Here is a 17226-nt window from a genome sequence, read left to right on the forward strand (position 1 = left end):
TATCCATCCCTTTTAAGTCAAGCAGCTCTTCCTTTATACCATTTTCTTCTAAACTGGGAGCACATTATTTGCTCTCTGTGTCCTGTGGGCATTCTACAGAAAGTTCCAGAACATCTTTCTGTGACATGTCCTTTTCAGATGTATCCTGCGAGATGTGCCTATCATTTCACAACATTGCCTGCATCAGAGTTGCTACTGCTCTTGCTCCTTCCCGTGCTATGAAACTTCAACTGAACTTTTGTACCAGTTTCCTGCAGAAGGCTCCAGAGCATCATCATGTGGCAAGTCTTCATATCCCTCACTCCACCTGTTTCTCCTTAGTTTGGGGACTCATTGTTCCATCATGCTATGACATTAGCAATCCATAACTTCTCCATTACTGATCCTCTTTTCTACTTTCTCCTTTCTTTTCTTATTTGTTTGTATTGTAAAATTTTCCACAGTCAGGTACCTTTGCCTGTATTTCTCTTCAAATAGCTTTAGTGATTTTTTTTCCCTATTTCTTCTTCGGATACCTCCCTCTTCAACTGTTTCTCCTTAATTTGGGGATTCGTTGTTAGATCATGCTATGACATTACCTGTGTTGGATTTTCTACACTAAATCCTTCATTTCATACATAACCAATAACTTCAGTTTCTGTTTGTTTAATTTCTACCTTACAAATCCTCTGTCATACAGTCCCCTTTTTCCTATTCTTTGTATTGTGAAATTTTCCATAGTCTGGGTTCTTTTGACAGTATTTCTATTCAATATCTTTTCAGCTACTTTTTTGTATTGATTAGTTTTGCTTTTTCATTTGCATTAATATTGCAGCATATCAGATCTCTTTTTCTTTCTTATATCCATTTTTTTTCCTTTGGATGCCTCCCACTCCACCTGTTTCTCTAATTTGGTGACTCGTTGTTCCATCATGCTTTGACATTTGCTGTGTTGTATTTTCTACATTAAATCCTTCACTCTACAGGTAATCTGTAATTCAGTTTCTATTTGTTTAACTTTTACCTTAATAATCCTCTGTTTTACATTGCCCCTTTGTTTTTTTTTTGTATAGTGACATTTTCCATATCAAGTTGCCTTTGTCTGTATTTCTCTTTAAATATCTTTGGAGCTACTTTTTGTATTGATTGGTTTGGCATTCTCCTTTGCATAAATATTTTCAGCAGACATTTTCAAATATGACCTAGATAAAAAAAGAACAGAGCAAATGAATGGCAAATCAGATAATATGAACATCAGATATTTTTCGTTCCCATGTCCATGTTTCTTTTTTATACCTTTCACAAGTCTCTGGATTTGATTTTGTTCTTCATATTTTCGTACTTCCTCTGTCACTTCTTTTTCCAGAAGGCCCAGTGTTTTTTTCATCTATGTAATTTTTTTCATGGATCTGTTGTATTAATGAATGCAAATTTGCATTTAAAGCTTTTGACAGTTTTTCTTTTGCAGGTATTTTTCTTTTCTCTAATTTTTCTCTTAATCTTACTGAATATCTTCTATGGAAATTCTAGGCTTCACTCTGTCATCATTATGACTCTTTTTTGGCCTGTCAGTTTTTCTGGACTACTAGTTTCTTCTACAACTGGGAAGGGTCATCCTGGCACCAGTCTGTACACTGGGACTGGGCACTTTTTTTATCCTTGGGCCTGTGCATCCAGCTGTCTTTTTTATTTTTAACCTGTTTCTCTTCATGATGTATGCTATATAAAATACAATTTATGTATCAGTGTTGTCTTGGAGAGATTTTGTGAAAAAAAGGTCCACCAAGTGAAGGTAATAACCAAGACTTGAGGATGACTCAGTTCCGGCAGTACTGCTCCCCTTTTCTTGCTGATTTCATTATCTCTGCATTTGTACCCCCATCTTCTGCTATTATTTGCAGACCATGTTTCTAAGTCCTATCTCTTTATAACTATATATATATATATATAGATATATATATATATATATAAATTATATCATTGTCTGCTGTTCATATTACCTAATTTGTCATTCATTTTCTGTATTCCTTTTTAACTAGGTCATAACTGAAAATGTCTGCTGCAAATCCTTCCAGCCATACACTTATCACATTGATTAGTACATCTTATTTACTGAAACCATGGTTAAATATATAGTAAAATGAGAGACATGCTCTAAAAGGTTTTAGTTTTCCTCACATAGTAGCAAATGTAGAGATTTAGTACTTTGAATGACTTGAGGTAGATATGGATAAACGCAGTCTTGTGGATGTAGTCAGACTGGATTTGAAAAATGTGTTTTATTTTATTCCTTTATTGATTGGATAAACTGACTGGACACAGTTGTCCCTTTTCAGGTTTATAAGTCCATAGGTTCATAGGTTCATACCAGGCTAATGACCACCAGGGTCTTTACAAGCCTAGCCATGCAACCCAACCCAGTTTTGTCTCAGAGTTCCTTGGATGCCTATATGATGGGATATCTTAATAAAGAGGTAGCTAAGGGCTATGTGGGGGGGGGCATTTTAGTTGGGGATTAATTTACTTACTGTTGACCTCTGTCCATCAGAGACATGGGGGCCAGGCCAGGGGGTGAATTTGTGATTTCCCATCCAATGATCAAGGTTTCTTTTGAAAAGAGTCAGAGATGGACTCTGCTTCACATAGATGGGGAGCTTATTCCATAGTGCGGGGATCTTTTTAAGCACATATCAGTCCCTCCATTAGGTTCCATTTATGTTGCAAGCTTCAGTTCCTGCGATCTAGTATGTCTGGTGCTGTTTGTCTTGCAGATGTGCAAGAGATCTATCAGAGTTGGTTCTGAGGACTCCGTACATGCTAGGCATGATCGCCTATCAGTAACCTGTAAGAGACTGGGTACAGAGACAGGACCTTAAGGCAATCTTTGTAGGATTCTCCTGGTGTGGTACCTTTGAGGGCGTTCCTACTGTTGCAAGTGCCTGGCTAGGTACATGCCAAAAGGGGCCCTATACTTAATGATGGGTCTGTTAAGGGCTGAGTAGAGTGGTACTATTACTTCCTTTGACCTGGATACCATACCCTTGCTTAGACTTGGGTGACATAGAATGATTTTCTTACTATCTTGGATACGTGTTGGTCAAATGCCTGATTACTGTCTACATATGCTCCCAGATGCCTAACTATCAGGTCAACTCTTAGGGTTGTTTTATTGGTGAAGTGATTAGCTTGGGCAGATGCTTTCCTAAAGGGCACTGCAATGCATTTCTTTGCATTGAATTTTAATCTGTGGCTTTCACACCAGTCATTTGTTTGTGACAAACCTTCCTGTAGAATGTTAGTGTCATGGGGAATGTATGATACCTCTCAATTTACAGTCATCTGCAAACTTGGTGAGTCAAAGGCCTTTAACATTAGCTTTGACTTCCAAGAAGTAGATGCCAAACAGGAGCAAGCCTAACACAGAGCCCTGGGGTACTTTGCTGGTGACCTCTTTCTTGGTGGAGGTGGTGTCACAGATCCTGACTTCTTGGGTCCTAGCTGTGAGTCAGTTGGCAATCCAGTGAGTTATGTAGGGATTTATGGTTAGTTATATGGGTTTGTCAGCAATAACTGACTGGGGTAATGTATCAAAAACCTTGGCCGGGTCAAAGTAAGAGGTATGTACTGTTTTTCCCTCATCCATAGCCATGGTGACCCTCTCAAAGAAGTCTACCAGGTTAAGTAGGCAAGGCCTTCCCTTAACAAAGCCAGACTGAGATGGTTCCAGTGTCTATAGATTGCCAATGTCCTTGTTGATCATTTCCAGAAAATTTATTCAGTGGCTTTGCATATTAGACTTGTGGGACAGATGGGTCTTTAGTTCCTCGGATCAGTTGATGGCCCACCCTTATGAAGAGGGATGACTGTTGTGGCCCTCCATTCACCTGGCATGTAACCTGTTTTGAGGCTGTAGTTGAACAGTCTGAAGTAGTCCTGCTAGGTCATGTTTTAGGCTATTTAAGTTGCAAATGGAGATATTGTTGGGGACCACTGAAGCAGTGTTTTTAGCCTTAGTGAGTACCTACAGGGCCTGCTCCCTGTTGATAGTTGGGGGGGGGGTGATTTACTAAAAGGGATTTCACAGGGGGTATTGAATACAGAAATAAATTTATCAGCCGGTACATTTACTATGTCGCTCTGGTCAGTGCCATTTACCACCATTTCTGTACATTGCTGAGTATTACTTTTAAGATTCCTGACAAAGCTGAAGAAGGCCTTGTGATTGCCTTTAGCCCCGGAGGCTATCCTGACCTTGTAATTGTTCTTGCTGACTTTATTAGACCTCTTTAGTTTCTTGTTTAGTTGAATCAGAGAGTTCTTGTCTCTATGAGAGATGCACTTTCTGTTTTTGGCCATGACCTTTTCTTTTGTTATATAACCTGTTGAGGTAAGGATTCCACTAGTGTGATTTGTTTTTTTGTTAGATCTAGGCTTACATCTGGTATGTACAGCAGCCTCATTGCAACTATTTACAAATTTGTACAGGGTTTCTGTAAGTAATTCTGCAGAAGTAATTGTGTTCTCAGGGTTTGGGGGAGCAATGAATTTTGACAAAGCATTGGTTAACAGGTTGTATTTTGTTTTAGTATAATTCCTAACTGTTACGGGTTTAGTTCGGTTTTCCTGGTTGAATTTTATTTAGAGAGAGACAGCTTTGTGGCCCAACTTCACCAATGAGGAAGTGACACAGGGTATGGGGGCTGCAATGCTCTCCCATGTTTTTTATACTACGTCCAATATTTTCGATCCTTTGATCGGAGAATGCACTATCTGGATCAGGGTGTTTATGTTGATGAAGTCCAGGGTGACACTGTGTCTGTGAGTTAGAGGCAGTGTACATTTTGCAGTCTATAGAGGGGTACTTAAAGTCTCCCATGAATAGGGTATTTGGTTGGATGCTGAGTGCCTCTAGTAGGTCTAAGTAAGAGTTGTAAGCTTAATGGGTCTTAGAGGGTGACTTGTAGCTAGCCCGTACATGGTATAGAACCTTATCTGTTGAGGCTTGGATATAAATGAACTTTAGGGCATCATCCTGTTTTACCAACCTAGATTTATATTTGTTGCTAACACAGACTGAGACGCCTCCATCTTTAACCCCTGTCTTTCCTGTTGTTGATCTAACCAATAATATAAATGAGTCACAGAACTGAAAACATAACAAATTAAAACAACAACAACCCTACCAGTACACCCATACTCGAACACAGGATATTTTAATATTAAAACAGAAATATAAATGGTTTAGCACTTCCATCCTGAGACCTTTTCAGAATCATTGAATAAAAATTATTTGTAATCATCCAATAAAAACAGATTGAGCATACCCACCCCCGAAAGGATACACAAATCAGTTGTAATGTAATAACTGTAAAAAACAATCAAAATAACAAAAGTCTGTATCAATCAGGAATGCTTTGATACCATCACCTCCAGTAAGATGATACACCAATCAAATACAAAAATACAAATGCAGCAACCAGTAAAGTCTCCAAAAATTAATTACAATCAGAAAACCTTTCGTTCTTTCATAACCAATAAAAATACAGGCATATTCATCCGTATGCCACTGTGATAGTGAAAGTGAATGGAACGACCAATCAGATTTCAAAGGATCAGTTCCAATCTACCGATCCGGGAAATTATAGACCCATCAGCCTAACTAGCCTGGTCTGTAAGGCCATGGAACAGATTATCATCGACCTCATTAACAAGGATATTGGCAACCTCCAAACACTCAATTCCACACAGTTTGGCTTTGTCAAGGGAAAGTCATGTCTATTAAATTTGGTCGACTTTTTTGAGACAGTCACCAAAACCATGGGTGAGGGGAAGACAGTGCACACCACCTACCTTGACCTGGCCAAAGCCGTCCACACTATTCCCCACTCGGGCATAATAGATACACTCTCTCAACTAGGCATCAATCCATATGTTACTAAATGGTTAGCAAACTGGCTCACTGATAGAACCCACCTAGTCAAAATTGGGGAAGCCACCTCAAGCAGTAGACCTGTAATGAGCGGCATACCCCAGGGATCAGTCTTGAGGCCTCTGTTATTTGGGATATACTTTTCTGTGTTGTAGGCCAAAGCCAGTGGGCTATGGCTGACCAAGTTTGCAGATGACTGTCATCAATTTCCCTAGTGATGTGGACATCATCAGTCTCACCCAAACAAATGACTAGTGCCAGAAACATGGCCTCAAGCCGAATACCAAAAACTGCATCATCATTCCCTTTAGGGAGAGTAATGTCCCCACAAATTATCACACTAACTAAAATGTCCTAAGCACACAATCAGTGTGAGGGATTTGAGCATCCAGGTTGATAGCAACCTAACTTTTGACCACCATGTTGCTTCCATTGTACGGAAAGCTTTCTACATGGCCCACCTCATAAGTAAGGGTATCTCATCCAGGGACAAGGAGGTCATAACATCCCTGTATTCTTCCCTTATAAGGCCCGTACTGAGTACAATGCCCCTTTTGGCCTGTACCTCATAAAGCACATGCAGCAGATGGAGACATCACAGAGGTTCCTCACCAGGAGAATCCAGAGCTTCAAACATCTACCCTACACAGAAAGGCTAAAAGCCCTGTCAATCTACTCAGTTTCACACAGACTCCTCAGAGGTGACCTCTGTCTGGCATACAAAGCAATCTCAGACTGCCTTTATGGGACTGCTGCATATCTGCAAGTCAAGCTCCACTTGAGTAACCTGCACGTGTGACCTCAACCTGCTCTGTGACATCAGTAGGACTTATTGGCGGGACACATTTGTGTCCTAGAGACTCCCCCATCTGTGGAATAGACTCTCTCTACACGTCAACCAGAGTACCTCATTATCCCTTTTTAAGCGCAAACTGGATAGCTGGATGGGAAACAGAAAATACACCCCTGGAATTCCACCTGTGTCCCTGCTGGACAGGGGCATCAGGTACTGACTTGTCTAAACATGGGCTAAACTCTTAGCTATGCTTATAAGGGCCTAGGGCCAGTAGTCTAGTAACTTCCTATGATCCTATGATCAAGAACATTTTAGTTCCATCAAAACCAATAAAAAGTACACCAATCAAAACTATTAAAGTGAATACAGCAACCACTCAAGCCCTCAAGAGTTAGTTCCAATGAAAGAAGCTTAAGTTCTTTCTTACAAAAATATTCATCCATACCCTGTTGTGGAGGAGAATGGAAGTTAAGCATCCCCCAAAAGGTGTACCAGTCATATTGTTTCAACCATTCAGGATAACCAATCAAGGAAACAACAATTTTGCCAACTCCATAAAATTGTGCTGTCTATAATAGCCAATAAGAATCTTCCATTAGTTGTCAAGAGCTCAGACTGACAACAATGCGGCAACATTGAAAATAAATAATAAGTACCACCAGTAGTAATAAATCATTATATCTTAGATGCCCTAAATCATAATTCACTAGTTATTAATACCTCTTGGTTTAAACTAGGGTAGTTTATATCAGCGAAACACATTTGCCACACCATCTACTTATGTAACAGAATGTTTTTCCAGTCACTTGAGCCGATAAGAAGTTCCACCAGTCAAATACATTGAAATAACTGCAGTAACAATCGAGTCCCCACAACATAATTACAATCAGAGGAGCTTATTCATCCATACCCCGCTATAACATAAACTAAAAGTAAAGCATCTCCTAAAGGTGTGCCAATCAGGTAGTTTGAGCCATTCGGGAAAACCAATTAAGGAACCAAAAACTTTGCCCAATCAATAAAGCTTTAGTGTCTCTAATAGCCAATAGAAATGTTCCATCAGTTGTCAGAGGCTCAGGTTGATGAACGATGCGGCAAAACTGAAAATAAATATTAAATACCTACAATAGTCATAAACCGTTAGATCTTAGATGCCCTAAATCTCATTTCACTAATTATTGATACCCTGTTGTTTAGACCAGGGTAGTTTGTGGCATCAAGATGCATTTGCCACACCATCTCCTTGTGTAACAAAATGTTTTTCCAGTCACTTGAGCCATTCTGATTAACCTGTTCCAAAACACAAAACAAAAATGTTTCAAATTTCCCACAAACTTCAGCGTGCTTTGCCAAGGAACTTTTATTGTTGTGCTTACTGATACTGTATAATGTTCAAAGAATTGTTAGTATTCCCAATGTAATATGCAGGGCATGGTGCACACTGGGCTAAATAAACAACTCTACTGGAGTTGCAGTAAAATTTCCCATAGATTGCTTATGTAATTAATAGATCAATTAATGAGCCCTTTGGGTTGGAATCAATAAATGAACACTGCTGGAGAGTTCCACATTTTACTGTTTTCGGAATGCCAAAAGTTCTGCTGTTGTTGGTTCTTTCCAAAATTCTCTTGCTGTTGGGAGAATTTCTGAAAGTAATTGAAGGACCTTTAAGAAAATTATGTTTTAATGCACCATCACATTGTAAAATGTGCCAGTTTCTAGTAAAAATCTGCTTGATGTCTGCAGCATCCACGGAATAGTGCAACACCATATTGTTGTAAAAATTCCCAACAGTTCGCTGGGGTTGTTCAAATTCTGGTGTTCCCATGTTGGTCTGAATACCGGCATTAATAATTGCACTGTATTTTCCTTTTCTTTCTCTCACAACAGCTGTCCTTACTTCCTCGACAATGTTAACTGGATATTCACATTCGGTAAACATATGTTCCAGTTTGTCAAACTTGGAACAGTAAGTTTCATCATTGGAAGTAAGCCTAGAAATTCGTATGAACTGACTTTTCAAAATCCCTCTTTTTTGATGAAATGGATGATGGCTTTGAAAATGAAGGAAAGAATTACAAATGTAGGCTTACAGTAGATGGAAAATTCCAAGTGGCCAGTATCTGTCTTACTGATGCAAATATCCAAAAGGCTAATTGAATCTGAATTGATATGGTGTATAAATTCAGAGAGCCCAACAGTGGAGTGTAGCTGTTGCATAAATTTAGAAGTATCATCCTGGCTACCTGTCCAGATGAAAAATATATTATGCAGGTACCGGAAATAACATGAACATTTCTTGTAAAACTCCAGATTGAATACATGTTTTAGTTTCCATCTCAACAGAACAGCATTTTCATAGGTGGGGGCACCATACCTCTCAACCTCTTAGTGCAAGAAATCTGGACAAACCCAACAAAATGGGGGGACAAAGGCCCAAAAATACGGACATATTTTAACAATTTCTCTTCTAAACTTAGAAAGTTTCTAGAGTAACAGGGCTTGTTTTAACATACATTTTCTGAAGGATTTGAAGTCTGAAACTCAAATGTATGTCATTATTTAGTATGAGCCAAAAATCTGGACAGTTGAGAGGTATGTAGGGAACATGCTGCCCCCATAGCAACACCACAAAGCTGTTTATAAAAATCTCCCTCGAAGGAAATAAAGTTGTTATTCAATACAATCTCCATAAAGTCAATCACCAGGGTAACATCAGTGGATGACAAACCAGTATTTGTGTACCATTTCACTAAAGCAGAAGAGGTATAGCTGTGAAAAGATTTTTTATATCACACGTTACAAAGATATCGGTTTTAATGATCTTGACCTTTCGAAGCTTTTCAAAAAGTCCCAAGAATATTTTATAATGTATGGAAGCTGTTTGAAAATACATATTAACAAATTTCGCAAGTGCTTCAGTGATAAATCATTCATATCACAATGTATCTTTGGAATCCTGAAAAGTTTTGGTATAGATGTATGAGAAACCTTAAGAAAATCATAAAGACTGAGGGAAATTGTGTCAAGTGCTAATAATTTATCCAGTAGTATGTTAATTGCTCTGTGTGCGATGTTCTTTTTGTTGATGGACACCATGATATAAGTGGCATCATCACTTGATAAATGATTCAGCTTTCCAGAATAGTCAGTTGTGCCCATAAGAACGGGGCCCCCACCATTATTGGTTTTCATACACCTAATATTGGGGTTATATGTTCTATACCATTTAAGATGTCACACTCATTGTTTGTAAGGTTGAAACATCTGTTTTTCCTTTTACAACCCAACAAGGATCTAATGTCCCTCTCACAGGTCTTTTCAAAAGCATAAATAATTGGGTGAACTGGAGGGTTAGCCATACTTTTATGTTTAAAGTTCATATCAAATGACTCCTGATCAACTGAGTCACAAAACAAGACCTGGAAATTAAGTTTATGTGTAAAAAGTTTCAAGTCAGTGAGAATTTGCTCACTTTTTGCTCTTCCAGTAGGAATGAAGCTAAAGCTCTTCAAGAATAATTGGTGGTACTCAGGGCTAATAATCATGTTGGTGAAGTTGTAAATAAAAAAATTGTAATAACTTGTAATGGATACCATACCTTGATGAGGACCTTTACCCAAATAATCATTTGTAATGGTAGTACTTAATTCCAACATATGTTCCCTTGGAATTTCTGTTTCCCCTTCGAATTGTATTGCTGGTTGGAGAAACGCAGATGTTGAAAATGATTGATTGAATTTGGTTTCTGTTTGCTCCCTGTTCATTCCAATTTCCTCAGTCCTTGTTGTTCTAAAGGGGATACGGTGTCAGCATCAAGGAAGTCTTCCTGGAAGTCAGGACTGTTATGTTCAGTACTGCCCTTTGTAACATCTACAATCCCCGTTGAGAGCTTGGGATGTTTAGGGAAAACAGTTTTGTTAATATAATCATTATCGTCCCTTATTAATTTTTTATCTTTTTTTCTCTTAATGGGGATCAGGTGTAGATCAACTTGATTAAAAGTGTTGTTGAATTTTGGTTTGTGTTAGTAATTGATGTAACCATTTTGTTGATTCCCTTTTTATAAACTTTCATACGATGTAGATTATTCTTGATTATCAGACGTAACAATTCTAGACGTGTTGTCAAACAATTTGAGTAACTCAAAATGAAAAGGATTGTTTTCCTCTATGCCCTGTGGAAACTTCCATAGGCGCAAGCCCTTGGGGACATGTTTCCATTTCAAACTCTCTTCTAAAAAGAAATTATCAAGTTGTATAGACTTATATTTGAAGAGACATTTATCCAGGGCTTGTATTTGTTCATCAAGACTGAGGAAATCACCTTCCTTAGAACACATGTATTGTCTAGGTTCAGCTAAATTACACTGATCAAGCCATTTACTCACATTGTTGAATTCACTGTAGTCACCCAAAGAATTAAGTAGATACTCATTATTGCCACCAAACAGTGGAGATCTAGAAGCATTCTCTTTCCGGTTCTCACTTATTGAACCGTCAGCTATACCAGTATAATGTTAAGGTAAAACTTGCATCAACTGTTGAATTAGTAGGGTTAAGTTACCCACCAATCCAGAAGAGTTCACATTGGCAGGGGGGTTGTTGACTCTGAAAAGTTTCTGCGAGTTGAGTATAGATATTCTAGTGAGCTGCTCTCAAATACAATACAAACCAATAATATAAGCGAATCATGGAACTGGAAACGTAACAAATTAAAACAACAAAAAAATGACCAGTACACTTATACTTGAACACAGGATAGTTTAATATTAAAACAGAAATGTAAACAGTTTAGCGCTTTCATCACCACAATGCCCCATTTTGCATGTACCTCACTAGACACCTGCAACAACTAGAGAGGCCGCAAAAGTACCTCACAAAGAGGATCCTAGGCCTTAAACATTTGTCCTATATGGACAGACTCAAAAAACTCCAACTATTCTCTGTCTCATATAGCCTAGGCAATCTCTGCTTGACTTACAAAGCCATGTCTGACCCAGCTCTGTTAGAAATGTTACATCTAAAGAAATCCCAGTCCCTCCGCACCACATGCTCCAAAGACCTCAACCTCATTACCACAATCAACAGATCATGCTGGACGGACAGGTTCATAACCCAGAGACTGCCCATGCTATGGAATAGACTTCCCATACAAGTCAAACAGAGCACCTCACTGGCCCTCTTCAAGAGAAATCTTGATGAGTGGATGGGAAATAGAAAATTCACCCCGGGGATCACTCCAGCGGCTCTGCTCAACAGAGGTACTGAGAACTAAGGTCTGGTGGCACGATGACATGGTAATGCTATGGGCTAGGCTTGTAATGGCAACAGGGCCATTAGCCTAGTGCACACCTATGAACCTAAGACCTCTTCAGAACCATTGAATAAAAAATTATTTGTAACTATCCAATAAAAACAGACTAAGCATACCCACCCTAAAGGATACATCAATTAATTGTAATGTAATAACTGGAAAAACAATCAAAATATCAAAAGTCTGTACCATTCAGGAAAGCATTGGTACCATCACCACCAGTAAGAAGATACACCAATCAAATACAAAAAATTGAATGCAGCAACCAATAAAGTCTCAAAAATGAATTGCTATCAGGAAACCTTTAGTTCTTTCGTAACCAATAAAAATACTGTGCCCATGCTGTGTGTGTGTGTGTGTGTGTGTGTGTGTGTGTGTGTGTGTGTGTGTGTGTGTGTGTGTCTGTCTGTACCTGTGCCCATGTGTTTATCTGCATGTTCTGCGATTGGTTTTATTCTGTTTAGATTTGAATTCAAAGCCTTACACCTACTGAGTGCCTGGATAAGCTATGGATTCCCCACAACCCTGCACTGGCTTAAGCAGGTTATTGCAAAATAAACAAATATGCCATCAGTAAATCTGTTTTGGTCTGGCACAGTTATAAAATGCACCCTTAACTTCTGTATTCTTGTTTATTGTAAGGTGAAAGCTTTCATTTTAGCTTCCTTTAAGAGGTGTTGCATATTGTATCATTACCAGTTATTCCTTATTTCCAGTTTCTTAGTGCCTTAGTTTGTTACTGTGATGATGGAAAAATGTAATAAGTTTTGTGTTGCAGACTTACTAGAACACTAATTTTTTTTTAGCTAGACTTCAATTTATTTAATTTTCATCACTAACCTGAAGATTTTTACCTGAGAATTTAACATCTTATAAAAAGTATATCTTTCATAAAATGGTACATGGTTGTTAGAAAGGAATTTTTTTTTTTTTTTTGCTAAAAATGGTTGCCACTTGATTCACAGTGGTAACAGAATTAGGCTTGGTAAAAGTTTCATGGAACCCCCCCCCCCCATAAGCTCCTTGTGTAAAACCTAACATTAGCTCCATTACATTGAGTAATGCCAGGGGTCTTAACAACAAATGACATGAGCTAACTTCATGATGCAAATGAGAAAATATTGACACAGTAGTAGTGACATGGTTTAGTGCTTCAATAAACCATTGATAATTGTACAACTTTATGAAAATTACCATACTTACAGAACCAGTAAAACAGATGGAAAAGTGTCAGTTTAAGTTAAGTATTCATTCTACTCAGCAGTAAAGTTCTGTAGTAACGATTTAGCAGTACTAACTGTTACACTTTTAGCAAAAAAAGCAAATTCAAAGCTGTTTACTGTGGTACAATCTACATGCATATCTATTTTTGTGTATGTCTGATAGTTATTACTGTATTCATTTATATGATTATAGTTGATTTTAACATGTTGAATCTTAAGCTGATCTATCTCTGTAGCATAGTATTTATTTGAAGTCATAGTTCTGATGTGAGATCACATACTCTTATAATGAGAGTAACTATGTTTCCACAATGATTGCATTATGATTTTATAAACGAATAATGCATAGTTGAAATCATCAGAAGGAAATATTTCATTTGATCATATATTATTGGAAAAGAAATATAGTTGTTGGCATGAATTATAGACTGTATCATGTTTATTGTATTCTTGGTGAAGTTGGCCAAATTACATCATCGGCTTTGTAAATATAAGTAGAATTTTTATATTGATAGAGAAGTAGGTTGATGCAAAACAGGACAGAGTTACCATGCTGTCATATTAGTATGAGATGATTAGTTTTCAGACAACTGCTGACACTTATTCCTTATCCACATGGGCAATAGATTTCAGCCCAGTGAAGCCCACTCCATACCAAATGTTAATCCAAAACTAGAATTTTTCATCCTTCTGTTTCAAATGCTTATCACTTGCAAGTACTTCTCCCTAATGCTTACAGAGCAAAATACTTTTCAGACACTGCTCACTAATGTAGGTGCATGTTCTTTAATTTAAATTTTGAGAACTTTCTGTGTCTTCTCAGTTACTTCAGTAAGAATCTGCAGAAGTCGGTGCAAGACAACCAGAAGTATTAACTCTGTGTTTCTGTTCCTTTGCATATGACAGGATTTGCTCCATCATTATTTCTGATCAATGCTTCGAGCCACAGGATATGGAGAGGTCTGGAAAGACCAAGATGATAACTCTAAATTTCAGCAGTATGGGTGGAGATGTACTACCAATGAGGATTCTTACTCTAAAAAAACCCTTATTGGAAACTGGAGTGAGGAGCGGTGTGACCTTAAGAATATGGAACGATTAAGGCCAGCACTTTCTCAGGTAAGAAGTAATGCTCTTAAAAACAGGCATGCCAGTGTAGCATGTTAACACTACTTAAGTGACAGTTAATTATTTTTTCCTGTGGTGGGGTTTGGGTTTTTCCATGTTTCGACTGTCATAGGTTCATAGCTTCATAGATTAGTACTATGCTATCTGCACTACTATGGGGCATTTTTAGCCCAGCTAAACTTCCTAAACCAAAGGTTAGAATCAAACCTTATATCCTGTATCTGTAAGGTAAACATATTAACCCTAATGCTAGCTGTGATGGTCCTTACTCCGAGCCAGTAATCAAGGAGCCTCAATCCTCACCACTGATACCAGTGAAGGATGGCCACTGGGAGCAAAAATGGATTCACACAATAGTGTCATATGTAGCTCTCTGTACCAAGCATAATTTCCTGTAAGAGTAAACAGGGAGCACACTCTAGACCTGGGGCTGGATGACTTTCTCTTGCTCTCTCTCCAGGCCCCAAACAAGACTACACATTGACCACTTTGGAGCACTGCGTCCCTGTTCAAAGTAGCTGACACACGCACATGGATATTTGATTTTCTGGCACATGCACACACACACACACACACACACACACACACACACACACACACACGCACACATACACATGCACACCTAGGAAAGGCGGGCACAGATTTACCAGCTGTGCCTACTCTGCCCAGACTATAGGGTAATTATGCTTTCACTAGTTAGCTACTCTAAGGCTCTTACAAGGGTACCCAATTATACTGAGTAAAATTAATACTAATACAAATGGTAGAGTATGACCAATGCAGCAAGGCCTTCAGGAATGGCCACAGTGTCACTAAAATAAGCATAAGTACTCTTAAGATGTTACAAGTATTCTCTAAAAGACTAGCCACAATGCAAGGTATAGAAATATTTAAAAATAAATAAGAAAATAGAAAACATGAGAATACTGAATATCTAGTTATAATAAACACCAGAGTTTCAATCACATGAGATATAAAAAAAGAACACAGCTGGATAGAATCACACAGTTGCAGAAAAACAATACTTAACTATTCACACTATATTTTTCTGACTGACTAAAGAATTGCTATTCCCTAGTTAAGTTTAAGGCAAGATGAGGTGTGTGAGGTTGTATGAGATATTTGTGAGAGATCTTTCCTATCAGGTTCCAGAAAACAAAGTGCTGCTGTGAAAGTTCCACCATATCTCTCACTAAAATCTAAAGAAACATTTCAGCACTGGTTATAGAATGACATCACATTTGGTTACCTGACTATGGTATAATACACACCCAGAGCTTTGCTAAGATTTGTTACGGCATCTGATAGCTATAAAACATTTTCAAAAACCTCCACCCTTCCAGGGTAGCAAACATTTCACCCCTAAGGACAACATAGTAAGATTCCTAATCCTGGTTTTCCCAGACATTTTGTCTCTGGCTGCAATCAGACCTGTAAGATAAAATGTTTATGGCCCAAACCAACCCATTTAATTTTCAACCTATTTTTCAAAATTAGCTGAACTGAGATTAACCTCTTCCCTTCCAGAATTCTCTGTTGAAACATATACATTTAATCAGGTATAATAGTACTGTCTGACATACATGTATATCAATTTTCTGTCCAGCAGGACCCACTGTTGATACATTTTTAACACAAGCAACTTTACAAATACATTTTTAACACAAGCATCTGTACAAATCAGTGTGATTGTCAAATGACTTATAATTCTGTACAAAATGCCAGCTAGCTATGCTGGCATATGTTACACATACACTCCTCTTCTCTCTTGGCACAGATGGCACTATCTCATATCATCACACCAACCCCCAATTTTCTTCACAGTCTTGCAACTGTCCAGTTCTGTTGTGGCTTTTGAAATCTCACTGTCCATGAAATGTGCCTTATTAGATGTTTGTGTTGACATTTAAGCAAGGTATCTGCATGGTGAAGGAATAAATACCCTGCAAAATTAAGAATAGTAGTGAATATAGTTTGTAAAGAAGCACTCAACATTGTATTTAAGGTAGTCTGGAAAATACTGATTTAGGTAAATGTTCCATATTATGCTTTTCTACTTTAGTCTTTGGATGACACATACATACACGAGCAAGTTTCCTACAGACTTTATAATTAATTCTGTATTTTGTCACTGGCTAGTAAACTGAGGCTCTTAATGCAGTATATAGCATGAGAATAAATTGAAGAACTACTTGTATCTCTGAAAGCTGCATAAAATAATGTGATTGATGACATATAATAAATACACTTTGAGAAACATTTGAATATAATCACATTTTTGAGCCTGATTGCATTATCTGAACTTCTTTGACTTGAGGTCCTTAAATTAATTTATGCTAACTACAGACAATTTAATATCAGTCATCAGTTACTCTGTGATAATAATGGCATGCAGCAATTATATTATGAATATTTATTAGCACTCAGTAAGGTTGTGACTTCCTTACAGAAGTCATCAGTAGTTTGTTCCTATTAATATATAAGGATGGTATAAATGTTGTTAAATTTAGTGCCTATTGTTTTCCAAGCTGTCTGCGTATATATTGAATGTTGACATTCAGTCACATCACCCATGAGTTTCAAAGTATTAAAGTGACTTTGAAGTACGTTCATAAATCACTGTTGCCCAAGTCTAGTCTTTATGCATTAACTGCATAGGGTGTTTTTTGTTTTGTATCATTCACAGTAGCACTAAGTGTCTGATTTCTAAACTGATGAAATAGCACAAGTTGCTGCTGGTAGAGAATGCTAGAGAAAACAAGTAAAGTGGTGTAACAAATACACTGTGAAGTGATATGAAACTAATTCAAAGACAGTCCAACCATTATGCTATCCAGCCACGTACTGCACAACTT

General features: G+C 37.9%; 1 protein-coding gene across 2 annotated transcripts in view; it reads left to right on the forward strand.

Moving 5' to 3' along the window:
* CCHR8.PART0H11orf1 (chromosome chr8.part0 C11orf1 homolog) overlaps nt 1–17226 on the forward strand; it is a 227084-nt gene that overhangs the window by 38508 nt on the left and 171350 nt on the right. For both annotated transcript variants that reach the window (XM_044081003.1, XM_044081002.1), the window contains exon 2: nt 14150–14362. In XM_044081003.1, coding sequence (XP_043936938.1) covers nt 14177–14362 — 186 coding nt within the window. In that variant the 5' untranslated portion in view covers nt 14150–14176. The remainder of the gene's footprint in view (nt 1–14149; nt 14363–17226) is intronic.

The sequence above is a fragment of the Protopterus annectens genome, chromosome 8.part0 (assembly GCF_019279795.1).
Source record: "Protopterus annectens isolate FY-2018-M chromosome 8.part0, PAN1.0, whole genome shotgun sequence".
Classification (NCBI taxonomy): Eukaryota; Metazoa; Chordata; order Ceratodontiformes; family Protopteridae; genus Protopterus; species Protopterus annectens.